This window comes from Syngnathoides biaculeatus, chromosome 21 (assembly GCF_019802595.1).
Source record: "Syngnathoides biaculeatus isolate LvHL_M chromosome 21, ASM1980259v1, whole genome shotgun sequence".
In the NCBI taxonomy this organism is placed as follows: domain Eukaryota; kingdom Metazoa; phylum Chordata; class Actinopteri; order Syngnathiformes; family Syngnathidae; genus Syngnathoides; species Syngnathoides biaculeatus.
This window is the reverse complement of record NC_084660.1, coordinates 3,475,027-3,488,967: the sequence shown is the minus strand read 5'-3', so window position 1 is coordinate 3,488,967 and position 13,941 is coordinate 3,475,027. Positions and strand designations below refer to the sequence as shown.

Below are 13,941 nucleotides of genomic sequence, written 5' to 3'. Positions count from 1 at the left end.
GCCGCTGCGGCGAACTCAAACATCGCCGCTTGACGCCGTGAGCGACTTTTGCAAAGTTGACTGAAGTTTAGCGCACAGGTGACTAGTTCAACAGTTGACACGGCGCTCTCCTCCTCCTCCTCCTCCTGAGAGGGGGGATGTGGGTGAGGTGGGGGTCCTCCAGGAGCCCAAGGGGGTGGAGCAGGGGGGCGGGGAAGGGGGGAGACCTTGGCCGCTGCCTGCGTGCTATATAAACACTCATTTGACTGACGCACACACGCACAGTGCGCCCACACAAGCATCCTCCTCCTCCTCCTCCTCCTCGCCATCATCATCATCTTCACGCGAGCGACATGAGGCGGTGCGGCCGCTAGGACCTCGCTCGTCGCGTCCCCCCCCCCCGCCCCAGCATGCTCTTCGACACCTTCGACCTGCTGTCTGCTCTGGCCACGCTGGCGGCGTGCGCGCTGTGCGTGGCGCTGCTGCTCGCCGTGTCACAGCAGCTGTGGCAGCTGCGCTGGACCGCCACGCGCGACAAGAAGTGCAAGCTGCCCATGCCCAAGGGCTCCATGGGCTTCCCTTTCGTCGGCGAGACGTGCCACTGGCTCCTGCAGGTAAGCGTGGCTTCGCTTGCTCCTTTGGCTTTTTCTTTCTTTCTTTCTTTGAATGATTGGCGGGCCGCAAGATGCTTAATTTTCTCACCCTCACAACTCGAAAATTAGACAAATGCAGCGCCGGCAATTTTTTTTTTTTTTTTTTGTAATCCAGTCAACGGGAGCCTCAAATCATTCTGCTCATGTATAAATGGATCATGGCCTCATCACGTTGTTATTATACCTAATTGGCCCGGCGTTCCATTTTTATCACGCGCGGTCACGTTTTAGAACACCACAATTTTTCCAGCTCGATGAGGTTTAAGTCTGGACACTGCGCTCGCCCGCCGCCTTTTTCAAAAGTCAAAATTGTGTTGTATTTTTTCCGTTTGGGCCTTACTTACCTGTTGCTGTGGTTTGTAACCTCCACTTACCTTAGTTTGCACCACTTTGATCGTATTTGGACAAGAACCGCTTGACTTTCCATTTGGATAAAAATAAAGGAATAATTGGGGTGTTCTAAGACTTTTGACCGGTAAACAGCAAATTCAATTTCAAATCATACATCATGGAAAATGGTGACCATCAAAGACTTAATTAGTACCCGGCTGACGTGAGGAAGGGATTTGGTGACAACAAATGCTGCTAAAATTGCTTCGCAGTGGAGGAAAAACGGCAATTGCGGTTGCTACGTTTTTCTGGCAAAAAGAAAAGAAACGTGCATTTTGCAAGTTTGACACCTGCGAGGAGATTTGTGACACTCAAAAAGATGACATTTAAAGGGCCCAATTTTTTTCCAATGCCTCTTGAAATTTCATCTTGCCTCAACACGAGGCTTTGGGGCCAGATTTGGCCCATCGCATTATTTTCTGCGGTCCACTACGCAAATCAAGCGTCTAGCTGAATGGAATTGTGTTCGGCTGAAATTGAAAATTCTCCTCCACTTTACGCGGTTTTGGACCACTTTTCAAAATACAGTACGTGCACATGGCAACGTTTGCTTGCCTGCAACTATTTTACATCGCGTCAGTTTGTTGTCCAAAATATGTCAGAATACGACGAGGTGATTTTACATTTATATGATTTTCACAGTCAAGTTTGACACGCAACGGCGCTTTCACAGGGCGTGATAATTTTCCAGATTTTTACCTGGAAGGGTGGGGATGAAACGTACACCGGCGTTGCTTTTCTATTCGAATACGAGCGTGTCAGGGAAGGAACGACGCGTGCAACCGGCGGACGCCCTCGCATCGGCGTGGGGAGAAAAAAATGTTGGCGACTTTTCCCGGCTATTACAGCGTTACACAGATTCAAACCACATGGACGCGGGCAACGGGAGATGTTTGAAGCGGACCAGAACTCTCTGCCGCCGTTGTGATGGGAGACTTGGTTATAGAAGGTTCCATTACTGCGCTTACATGGCATAGCTGCGGTTACACACACGCATTTTTTTTTTTTTTGTTTTTTTTTTTTCAGCCGCTCTGATTCAATTACGACTTTGATGCGTGTGTGTCTTCGGTAGGAGTGAGACGCACACTCGGGTATTTGTTTTTTCACGTGACTTTTTGACTTGTACTCTAAGCCTCCGTTTGAGAAAACAGATTCTTTAGCGAAATGGCATCGTTGGTACTTTCGACCTTTGTGGACGGCGACGAGATGTAAAAATGATGTCAATTGAGCGAGGTAAAGTTGAGATCTTGACGTGAAAACCTTTCGCACTTGGGAGTGAAAATTTGACACACCACAGGCAAGTGTAACCAAAAAAAAATCGTGAAAGCCCATCAGTTGTCTCTGTTCTCAACGCTGGGGACGAATGTGCTGAACCCACGCCTAAACGATCAAACGCCATTTATGGTTCTTATGCCTAAACATGAGTGTGTAGATATTTGAAGGCGGAAAATACCGTACATCAGCTTAAAGCCTCCGCTTTCCTGAACCGCTCTAAAGCGATAACGCAAGCCCCCCCCCCCAAAAAAAGTCCCCCCCACCCAATTCCCGGCGCTTTGACGTGCGTCCACTCCCAGGCGACAACGAGGCGCTCGATAGCGACCATGCTAGTGGACCATCCAAAAGAGAGTCAACGAGCCCTGTTTAACCCCCCTCCAAAAAAAAGGAAAATGGCGAAAACAGTTTGATGCTCTAGTTTTCCGGCTTTGCGCTTTTTCAGCAATGATCTTCACACTTGTATTTAGAAACGCATCAATAAATGCGTCATTTCCAAGTCTATAGTTTTAACTTTTAATTTGCAGAAAGGAGTCGAATTAGTACGAGTGATTGAATTAGCTCTCGCGCTTTTCCAGCACGAGTACTTTTGCCACCTTCGGCTCCTTCTCGTTTTTTGCTTTTTTTTTTTTTTAAAACGTTTTTTTTTCCCACTTTTGTATGTTTGGTGCCGATTTCACCTGGCGCGGCGCTTTTTGCGTTCCATGGCGTCATTTTACCCGCGGCCCGCGTAAAGCCAGACGGGACGGAGACCGAGAGACGGCCCGTCGGCAGACGTACCGAGTCTCGCGCAGACTAGTTTATGCGGCGGAGGAGCACACCTCGCTGCGCGTGTGTCTCGGAGATTTCAGCGGGGGTCCCGGGGTGAGCGCTTACAACAAGCATAATCTCCTTTTCTAAAATGTCCTCAGGTCAGGGGCCAACGCTCTCTCTCTCTCTCTCTCTCTCTCTTTCCCCTCGCCGCATTCTACTGGCGTTCTGGCTGAACTACCCGAAGCCCTTCTTCGCTAATCCGCCCTCCTCCTCCTCCTCCTCCTCTCATTCCACCTTCCTCCTTTTCTTTTTCCCGCCTCCTCGCCTTCCTTCCTTCCTCTTCTCTTTCTGATGTGACGGCGTGACTGCAAGGAGACGCGGGTCATTGTCGAGTCGAGGCCCTATCGCGACGCTCACACACACACACACACACACACACACACACACACGCAGGTTTCCCTGGCATCTCTGGCAGCGTCTGAATGATTGACAGCTGAAAAGAGGGAAGGAATTCCCTCGCAGCCTTTGGCCGCCTCTTGTCCTCACGCTGCTCCTCCTCCTCCTCCTCCTTCTCCCAATTCTGCCTCATTTTTAACCTTCATTTCGCCCACTTTAGCTTCTGAGGTCAATCAGGCCGGGTGGAAGGTTTTCAACTGGGGACTCGACTCTCCCGCTCTGCTAAGTTCACGACTGCAGTGAATGATATCGAGCAAAAACTCAAGATGCAAATGCTGTACGGTGGACGTGAACTCAACTGACTTCACAATTAGCAGCAGTTCGTCAGAGAGCCTTGCTCGCTTCATGCTCATATATGACATTAGAACCACCATCGATGGTTTAGTGTCTATCCAGTGTTGTTCCGTTGCTTTCAGCGATGGACATTTGAACACAAGAGTGCAGCAAAGCACGTCGAGCAGTGATTTACACCCTTTACACATATTTCACGACAGAAAAATCACAAACATGTCAAAAGTGATTACATCAATTACTGTATGCACTTCCAGCCATCTAATAGAAGTTCCGTCTGCCGCGATGCCTCACCGGCACAAGTAGACGCGTCAAAAGTTATCTTTTCTCACGGCACACCAATGTGGACCGACAAGCTAGTTGAAAATCACTGACGCAGTCGTAACGTGAAACAACTCACCCGGTTATCCTCTGTGGAAAAAAAACGACATTTCTGCTCTCTACGGAGTTGGAAGTCTTCTTCATTGGTCTGCAAGTCTGTATCACGCTGCCACCCGATGGTCAGGTCGCGTACACCGCAAGGAGCTGTTCAAAGTTTTTGAATTATTTTACTAAATGCTTTATAAAGTACTATTGTCGAGAGGTGTGTTGTTTCTTTGTTAAAAATGTTTCCATTTTGAGAGGGTGGAACAGATGTGGCTTTTTTGGGGGTGGGGGCGGCACTTGTTGCTTTTTAAGCTTCTTCCAGATTGGCGAACACATTTGCAAGCTACCGCGGCGCATTTGCGAAAGGTGGGCAGAGAAGAGTTTTATGTGTAGTTTTTCACGCTGCCTTATGGCGACTTTTTGTGACCCACCCCCCCCCCCATATAACACTAACCCTCACTGTCTCCCTGTTTAGCATCACCGTGATATGTCGCACACGCACGCACACGGCCGGCTGATCTAAGTCAACATAATTAGCTGTGTTTTTTTGTCATGGCCAAATAAAAGAGTCGTTTGTTGGACATTTCCATGGCGCTACAAAGGGGACATTTATAAGGCCGGGCGCAGGTTCGCCGGCGGGCCAAGGCCAACAGAACACGCGGGTATTTTTAGTGCCGCTCGAACCCTGGGCGTGTGCGCACGACGGAGAGACGCGGGCACTTTTCTGGGATGTTCCGCTACGAGCGCGATAGGTCATTAGTTTGGCTCGAATCGAGTGCGTGGAGGTTTCCCGTTATTCAAGTGCTGCACCGACGTGATGCCGATTTGTGTATGCGTCGCTTCACTTTTTGCGCGTGCGGGACAAATGTTATGTTGTTGGGATTATTGCGTCACAACTTTTCAATGCTAACTGTATGTGTGCGCGTCTGTGTTTTTGTGCGTATTGGCAGATTTGGGACAGACAGCGAAGTCAACTTTTCACCCTTTTTTTTTTTAAAGCTAAATGTCAATGAAACCGCAGCCCTGCTGCGCGTGTGCACGCACACACACACACACACACACACACGTACACTGTAACATTTGTAAGGAACAAGACATGAAAACATTTTGTACGCTGCCAAAATGTGTGTGGAAAATTAAGAATGAAGAGAAATGGAAAATCATATAGTAAGGTATTGCACACGCACCGATCTGATGGTGTATCTTGGGAGTGTGAAAGGGAGCCTTGTCTGGCTGCCGAAGGAACTCCCCTTCCACTGTGTGTGCGTGTGCATGTACGCCCGCATGCCAAGCAGACATACTCAACCGCTCTCCATCCATGTGGCAGCAAAATGTAGCTTGAAAAACAACTCACACACACACACACGCGCACACCATGAGGGCTCCAGAGGCCAGTCAGCAGCCGAGGTTGTGTGTGAGTGTGTAGTTAAAAAAAGAGGAAGTGTACAGGAGCTGTGAAAACAGTTCAGGTCAGTAGTTTGAAAACAAAATAACCTCTTGACGAACGACGTTGTCCACAATTCCCGCTGACTCCTCGCCGCGGCAAAAATAAAATAAATCCAGAAATGTCATTCTTCCATCACTGAGGGCGGGAGGGGTCACGAATAGGAGCGCGGCGGGCGATGAAGACAAAATGTCGACACCTCGCGAAGACGTACGACATCTGATGCGGGTTAGCGCAATTACAAAATGCTAATAAGCGGCATCTGGGCTCAATTGGTGCGAGAAGGTGGGCGTGTTGCTCACGGGGAAAAAGAGCAATTCAGGGACGGAAGGCTCGCTATTAGCCGGGGTGACGTACCAAGGCCCATTCCTGAACACACAGTCAGTCAAACCAAAACGCACTTCAGAAATTCAAATGTTAATCATTCCCTGCCAGGCGCTTTCAAAGCAGCCGTTGGAAAGCCCTCAGATCTTTTACACAAAGCACAGAATAATATGTTCGCTAACCAAAAGTACAAAGAGACTGAATGGACCGCGTCATCTTTTCTCCCGAGCGCCATACACAAACGCACAGCCTACATCCATATACACACTGCACTCGTGAGGTGAGCGCACATATCTTACGGCAGTCGAGTTGCAACGGTCTTCTGTGTTTCATCATCAAATCTACGTGGAATGTTTTGGGTATGCTCCCCCGCTGACATACCAGAAGAAGCAGCACAATGGCCGTTGAATGATGACAGTCAATTGAATTATGACGTGGAGTGCCATTCTATTAACTAAAAATGTGCTACATACATTTTGTTTGGGTAGAATTTTCATTTTCATTCATTCGGTGCGGAAAGATGGTTTGTGTGTGTCGAGTACACATAAAAGCACGCACTCTCTTTGGCTGTTGGCAACGATGACATTTACGCTGGCTTGTTCTTGCTCTGATAACATGGAAATATCATGTCACGTTGTTGTGTCTTCGTGGGTGCGTGCGCATCTACAGTACGTCTTGCGCGTATCTCTTCCCCCAAGAGGGCTCCGGGGTCAAAACAGTTAGCGCTGTCACAGTCCGGCCTTGCCAGGTTTGTTTACTTTGCGTGTTTTTGTGAAGCTCGTGAATTTATAGCGAGCATGTGTATAACCACGTGTCCGTGTGAATAACGTACTTGTGTGGAACACGGGAAGCTGCTTCGGGGGTACACACACGGTCCATTTACAGGGAAAGAGTTCCGGCCGAGAAACCTCATCCGTCCATTGTGGACGGCGATGGCACGACCCGCTTGACCCGGGACCATGTCTATCTCACCCCGACGCAGGGTTCGGGTTTCCACGCGTCGCGCAGACAGAAGTACGGCAACGTGTTCAAGACCCACCTGCTGGGCCGCCCGCTCATCAGGGTCACGGGCGCCGAGAACGTTCGCAAGGTGCTGATGGGCGAGCACACCCTGGTGACGGTGGACTGGCCGCAGAGCACCGCCGCCCTGCTGGGTCCCAACTCGCTCGCCAACAGCATCGGTGACATCCACCGCAAGAGGAGGAAGGTCAGTACGCACGCGGCCTTCCTTCAAATAATTGAAGTCACTCGGTGCGTCAGCCGCCGCTCGAGTCGAACAAGCGGCCCGCCGAGGGGAACCGTGTTAACGTCTGACAGCTTGGAATAGGGAAACATTTCGAGTCAGTGCACGCGTCCGACAAGAGCCACTCGTACGCTAGTGAATCTGCACCTTTAATTCCTCCCTGACGCCACCTATTATCTCTCTTCCCCTCGCCGGGATCATTTCAGGTAATCAGCCACTTACTGCCATTATCCCCTCATCCCCAGGGCAAATACCTAGCTTCCTGACACACACACACACACACACACCAAGGCACAATCCAGTGCATTTCCTGTAAATCAGCCTCTCACTTTCTCCCCTCCCGCTGACTCCTCCAGAAGGAGGGCGGGGTCAGCTGCGGCGACCCCTGGGTACGGCGAGAGGTCAGTCGGGTTTAATCCGGGCTCTGATCCCCTCTCTGCTCCCCGGAGACCCCCTGCGCTAACCTCATGTAATGACCCCTGATTAGGAAGGCACAAAGCGGGGCATTCTCCGGGGCCCCCCCATCCCGCCCGACACGCAAGCGCCCGCGCGGACGTGGGCACCCGAACGGGCTCTCGGTGAAAGACGGCGGAAAGGAGATTGAAAAGGACGCCTATCGGCTCGGATAGGCTTTCGCTCAAATCGTGAGCCGAATGTGAAATCGGGGCGAGGATTGAGGCTCCCCTTTAATTTGGGAGCATCTCAGAGAGCGGCTGCTGCACCTGCAGGCCCGAGGCCAGTAGAGGGGGCTACCATGTGCGACGCAAACTCGTCCTCTCGCACGCGCATCTGTCCTCAGTGAGCGCCGCCCGTTTACTTTGAACACAGTGACATGAGTGACGTGAAGGGCCAGTAGAGTACACAATAGAAGCAGAGGAGTCACTAGATCACAAAATAGAAGCTGCGGAGTCGCTAGAGTGCAAAACAGGAGCCAGGGAGTGTCACTAGACGACAAAATGGAAGCTGTGGATTGGGGAAAATAGAAACTAGAAAGGGGGGGGGGGGGGGGGGATGAAAGTTTGGGTCAAAGCAAGAACGAGGGAAAAGGAGCCCGGTGAGAAGAATAAAAGAGTCTTTACATGTTTGAGGAACCAGCAGCTCAGAGTACTTAAAGCACATAATCTAAGACATATGGACGTTATTAGGACCTCTGTGTCTGTGTGCCACTCACTATACCGCACTCTCTCCGTGTGTGTGTGTGTGTGTGTGCACACGCTGGAGGCGACACAAAGACAGTCACGTTTTTGTGGGGCAGCAGAATGACTGCTGAACAATTGAATCCCTCTGCACTTGGACCTCGCCCCATATGCCAAGTTTGGAACATCCCAAAATGTCACAGTTTCCAAATTCAAACATTTGTCTTTTATTTTTTTTTTTTTTTTAAACTCTAACCTGGTCAGGATTCAGCATTCTTGTCTGGATCTTCACGCCAGCGGAGCTCGCCAACGTGCCCGTTATCACGCGATCAACGTCGTGGAGGCACGTCACATGGCAAACAAAAACAAAAAGACAAATGACATTACGTCAGAGGAGAGACAGTAAAGGCATTCACATGTTGCTAATGCTACACAACATTTTAGCATTCAAATATTATTTAATATCGAAGTCATCTTAAAGAAAGACGGTCTCATCTCAGTTCATCATTTGAGCAAACAGGAACTGACCCCCCCCCTGAATCCCAAACATCCTTGATAGTCTAATCATTAGTTTGTCATCACGTGCAAAATGTGAGCGTTAGTTTACATGCAATGTACAGAAAATCCGTGCGTGTAAACATCTTCAAGCTTTTTGCACGTCAAAGACCAAACTTGTAAAATCATCTCTGCGAGCGGAGCTCATCAGTGCAGTGGATCGGTTGCGGTGACTGGAGAGGGGGGGGGGGATGTGGTTGCTCTCAAACTGAAACAAAGAGCGTGAGGCAGCCGTGACAAAGTGGTTAAGATGAACGCCTGCCGACTCTGCGGTCGCGGTTCACTTCAGGACACGGACAGAAGAATGTGTGACCCAGGGAGCGTCCACCCGCGTCTTCTCCCGAATCCCCGGCGCCCTTGAGCAAGCCGACGCGAAAACGCTGATCGGTCTTGGTTCATTCGTGCACGCAGGTGTTTGCCAAAGTGTTCAGCCACGAGGCCTTGGAGTCGTACCTGCCCAAAATCCAGCAAGTCATCCAGGAGAGTCTGCGCGTGTGGAGCTCCAACACCGAGCCCATCAACGTCTACAGGTACAGGGAGCGGCACCTGCCACACCCCGGAGCGGTTCTGACCTCGACTAGAACGCTTGCGTGTTTCCCCTCAGGGAGAGCCAGAGGTTGTCCTTCACCATGGCCGTCAGGGTGCTGCTGGGATTCCGGGTCTCGGAGGAGGAGATGAGGCACCTCTTCTCCACCTTCCAGGACTTTGTCAACAACCTCTTCAGTCTGCCCATCGACATGCCCTTCAGTGGCTACAGGAAGGTACACAATCCATGCCTTGTGCCATGAGAAAAAAAAAAAAAATTTCCACTGAAGCCGAATGTGATATTTTACATTTTTTTTTTTGTGCGTCCACGCAGGGTCTGCGAGCGCGCGACAAGCTGCAGAAGAGCATCGAGAAAGCCATCAGGGAGAAGCCGCTGTGCACGCACGGGAAAGACTACAGCGACGCCCTGGACGTCCTCATGGAGAGCGCCAAAGAGAATGGCGCCGAGCTCACCATGCAGGAGCTGAAGGTTGGACCAACCAGAAGTTCTTGCACACGAGCGCACTTGTCACGCCACTCGTCAATCATCCGGGCAAGAGCGAGGACACACACACACACACACACACAAAAGTGGCACACGGGGACACCCTCCGTTTACCTATTCAAGTCATTTCATGGAATTCTGTGGAAACTCAACTTGCTCTTGCACCACGTGGTTTCTGGGTTAAGTCCAGGGCCAAAAATAAGTCAACACTCCCCCTGGAGGGGTCTGAAAGAGGCCTCCTGTACACACACACACACACACACAAAGTGAAGTGGAACTGGGGAGCCCCTGTCGCACGTACACAACACACATCAGATGAGAGCCTCCGTTTTATTCCTTCCACTTCCACCGGAAAAACGTCACGTTTGCAAAGTTCCCGTGGAGGGCAAGACTACATATTTGGGCATCGTTGCAGGAGTCCACCATCGAGCTGATCTTTGCCGCCTTCGCCACCACGGCCAGCGCCAGTACCTCGCTCATCATGCAGCTCCTGCGCCATCCGCCGGTCCTGGAGCGCCTACGGGAGGAACTGAGGGTCCGGGGCTTCCTCCATAACGGCCGCCTGTGCCCTGATGGCGAGCTGCGTCTGGACACCATCGTGAGCTTCAAGTACCTGGACTGCGTCATCAAGGAAGTCCTGAGGCTCTTCACGCCCGTCTCAGGGGCGTACAGAACTGCCATGCAGACCTTTGAACTTGACGTAAGCACGGATGGGTATCGAAAAACCCGTTCTTTTCTGGAATCGGTTCCCAGTTATCCGATTCTTGGGAAACATTTGCCGGCTTCCGTGACAGTTCATCTTAGCCGCTTAAAACTATTCGTTGTCAGCCACGATTTGGCCTCAAGTCACGGCGAGACCGCAAGGCCGCTCTTATACTTCCTTGTCTCAGGAGAATCCCTGGATTCTTTCTGCAGGTGGCGGTTTTTAGAAAGTGTGTTTTCTAGAATAAAGGCCAAACATTTTTCTCTTTTCTCTTTTTTTGTTTGAATGAGTCTTGAATCAAGTCAAAAGCGGGTCTTTGTTGAACTCATTTTTTTTTTTTTTTTTTTTTGGCTTTCGGCCTCCAGGGGGTGCAGATTCCAAAGGGCTGGAGTGTGATGTACAGTATTCGGGACACCCACGACACGTCATCAGTCTTCAAGGACGCAGACGCCTTCGACCCCGATCGTTTCAGCCAGGAGCGTGGCGAAGACAAGGAGGGGCGCTTCAACTACCTGCCCTTCGGCGGCGGCGTCCGCTCCTGCTTGGGCAAACAGTTGGCCACGCTCTTCCTGCGCATCCTGGCCATCGAGCTCGCGAGCACGAGTCGCTTTGAGCTTGCCACACGGCACTTCCCCCGCGTGGTCACTGTTCCTGTGGTCCACCCGGTGGACGGGCTAAAGGTCAAGTTCTACGGCTTGGACTCCAACCAGAACGAGATCATGGCCAAGTCAGAGGAGCTGCTGGGAGCCACCGTGTGAAGGCGGAGATTGAGGAGGGAAAAGAAGGACGCTGCATTTTCCTCTCCACCTTTTCAGACTTTTAAAAAAAAAAAAAAAAAAAAAAAAAAACTATTTCAGGAGGATTCTGGTTTCATCTCAGCAAAAAGCGACAGAATATCATTGGAATGCGTGTGTGAGTGGGTGGGTGGAAATTGAGGCCTTGATAGGCAAGATGGACCAAACGGTGTACCTGAGGACAGGAAGCAAAGGCTCGGGGGAATTGGCTCAGTCCAAATTGGCCAATCATAATCGGAGGTCAATGGGGGGGGGGGGGGGGGGGACAACGATCCAGCTATCTGGATGCAGTCTCTTTCCTTTCCTTTCCTTTCTCTGCGGGTCGTTTGCTTTGACTCCTCAAAGTGTCGAGTTCAACTGCGTTCCAGCCTCTCAAAAGGCTTGCCATTGTTTGAAAGACCAAACTTTGGTTGTTGCTTCACAGCCTCGTGACTGCCTCAATACCACTCCATGCTCATTTCCTCGACTATTTCATTGGGAAGTTGAAGAGGGGAACACGCTGGTGAGCAAATTAACACCCATTGCCATCGCCTACTCACGTTTGGCGTCACAAATACCAGGAAGAAATGTAAATGCTGCTTGTCCTCGTCCTTGCGTTGGTTTCGACGGTCGTATTGTGGCGCTCTCCGCTTTGCTGCAGAATCATTCCATCCGAGCGTCTCTCAAACCAACCAAAAGCGCCAAAGGCACGGACCAATGAGGTTTGAGGGGCCGCCACCAATAGCGTGGCACCGCTTCTGTCTTAACACACCACTGACTTGTTGGGGAACGGGATAGCGAGTATTCTCTTTGCTGCTTCTTTGTGGACGTCGTCTCACGGAGAGTTCCAAATGTCCACGCTCGTTTGTTTTTGTCAAACTCACATTGTGTTACTTGCTAGATACACGTTACTAGGCACATTAGCTAAAACACACTCGCACAGAATTCTACATCCACTGCTATGAATTACACGGGCAAGCGTGTCTATATTCATAAACAAATGCATATAATTTAGGGTCTGCATTTTGTAAAAAGCAAATGTTTTGCATCATTTGTGTAGTACTCAAGCGAGCTCGCAGGCCACAGGAAAAATGGACTATCAACTAAAATCAACTATCGACTAATAACCTAATCTTAAAATTATTGTTGTTCAACTTTTTTTTTTTTTTTTTTTAATATTCTCCAACAGAGTTATTTTAGTTTTGAGCTGAAATGAAAAAGATAAGTTTCTGGAAAATACTGGATTTCTATAGAATGTTATGTATTTCATTTACATTGTACACAGTGTTGAAATTGTTAATAGTGTTCATTTTGTTATTCAGGCTTATTATCGCTACATTATATTTGCTATTAATTATGGAAAACGCAAAGCACTTGGAGATAAGACTATTTTTTAAGGGCCAGGCGACTGTTTCTTCTTTCCTGATGCTTTGTCTGAACGTCCTGTACATATTTGGATTTTCATAGGAAATATGATGTTGCTTAGCTGTATTATGAATGTCTTTTTTTTTTTCCCCCCCTCGGTTGTTTTTGTCACTGTGATTGTTCAATCTATTCTTGGAATAAACTATGTAATAAAAAAAAAAAAAACATTGGGCTCCAATTAAAAAAAAACGACTTTCGTTAATTACAATTCATCACATGTAGATATTGACATCATATACACAAATACAAGGCTGTCTATATCAATTCAAATACATACCCTATTCAAAATAAAGTCTTGACCCCCCCTCCAGCGAATTCCTCAAATTTGAGAGTCTCTGGGTTAAAGGTCGAGGTGACTGTCAATCCGCTGCGCCATGAACGCGACATCTCTCTCGCACGAGTTACTGGGCGCCAAACACGAGGTCTGAGGTCGGCGGATGTTTTTCCACAGATTTCTTCAGTTCGAGAGGAAACGGAGAGAAAGCACACCTACACTTCAAAGATGAGCGCTAAGTGCTTCAAGATGACAAAACGGCACAACCTGAAATGTGACAGCCGACGCGGTTCACAGGAAACGATCAGCATCGCCGTTGCCGCAACAACCACGGCGTCGACGCTTCCGGCGGAGGGCAAAGCGAACGACGGCTTTTCTCAAGAGGCGAACCGTGACGAACTCAATGGAGGCAATTGACGAGGGGGCAGCTGAATCTCACACGTCGACACGCGGCCTTCTCCCGGGCTTCCAATGTGTTGCACATGTTTACGTGAGGCTATGATGTCACCGCACACCCTCACTGGCAACGTCGCCGGCCTTCCACAAGAAACAATGGCTTCATTCTGTCCGTCTTCAGGCACATCTGTGAGGGCGTAGACTTTAGAAAGGACAGGACAGAACTTACTTAATATTATGCCATTGAAATTAAGGACAGCTTTCTCCAAACGTTTCTGACAGCAGTCTTCAAGCTTTGAGCACAAGTCAGCTGAAAGTCTCTCTCACTCCTGAATGCTTGCAGCAGGATTTCTTTCCCGGCCAAGTTCGTCTTATTTCCAGTATTTTTTAAAGGCTTTGAGATGCTTTGTGCTTTTGTTCAAATCTTCCGCTCTTTTACCTCGCTGAAAGACACGCGATCTTCCTTCCAAATAGTGGA

General features: G+C 49.5%; 1 protein-coding gene across 1 annotated transcript; it reads left to right on the top strand.

The window, feature by feature from the left end:
* The first annotated feature begins 389 nt into the window (after positions 1-389).
* Positions 390-11,360, top strand: LOC133494353 (cytochrome P450 26B1). Its single transcript, XM_061808101.1, has 7 exons — positions 390-593; positions 6,911-7,135; positions 9,274-9,392; positions 9,467-9,623; positions 9,722-9,877; positions 10,308-10,592; positions 10,961-11,360. The coding sequence occupies exons 1-7, from the start codon at positions 390-392 to the stop codon at positions 11,351-11,353; spliced, it is 1,539 nt and encodes a 512-aa protein (XP_061664085.1). The 3' UTR covers positions 11,354-11,360.
* The last annotated feature ends 2,581 nt before the right edge of the window (positions 11,361-13,941 follow it).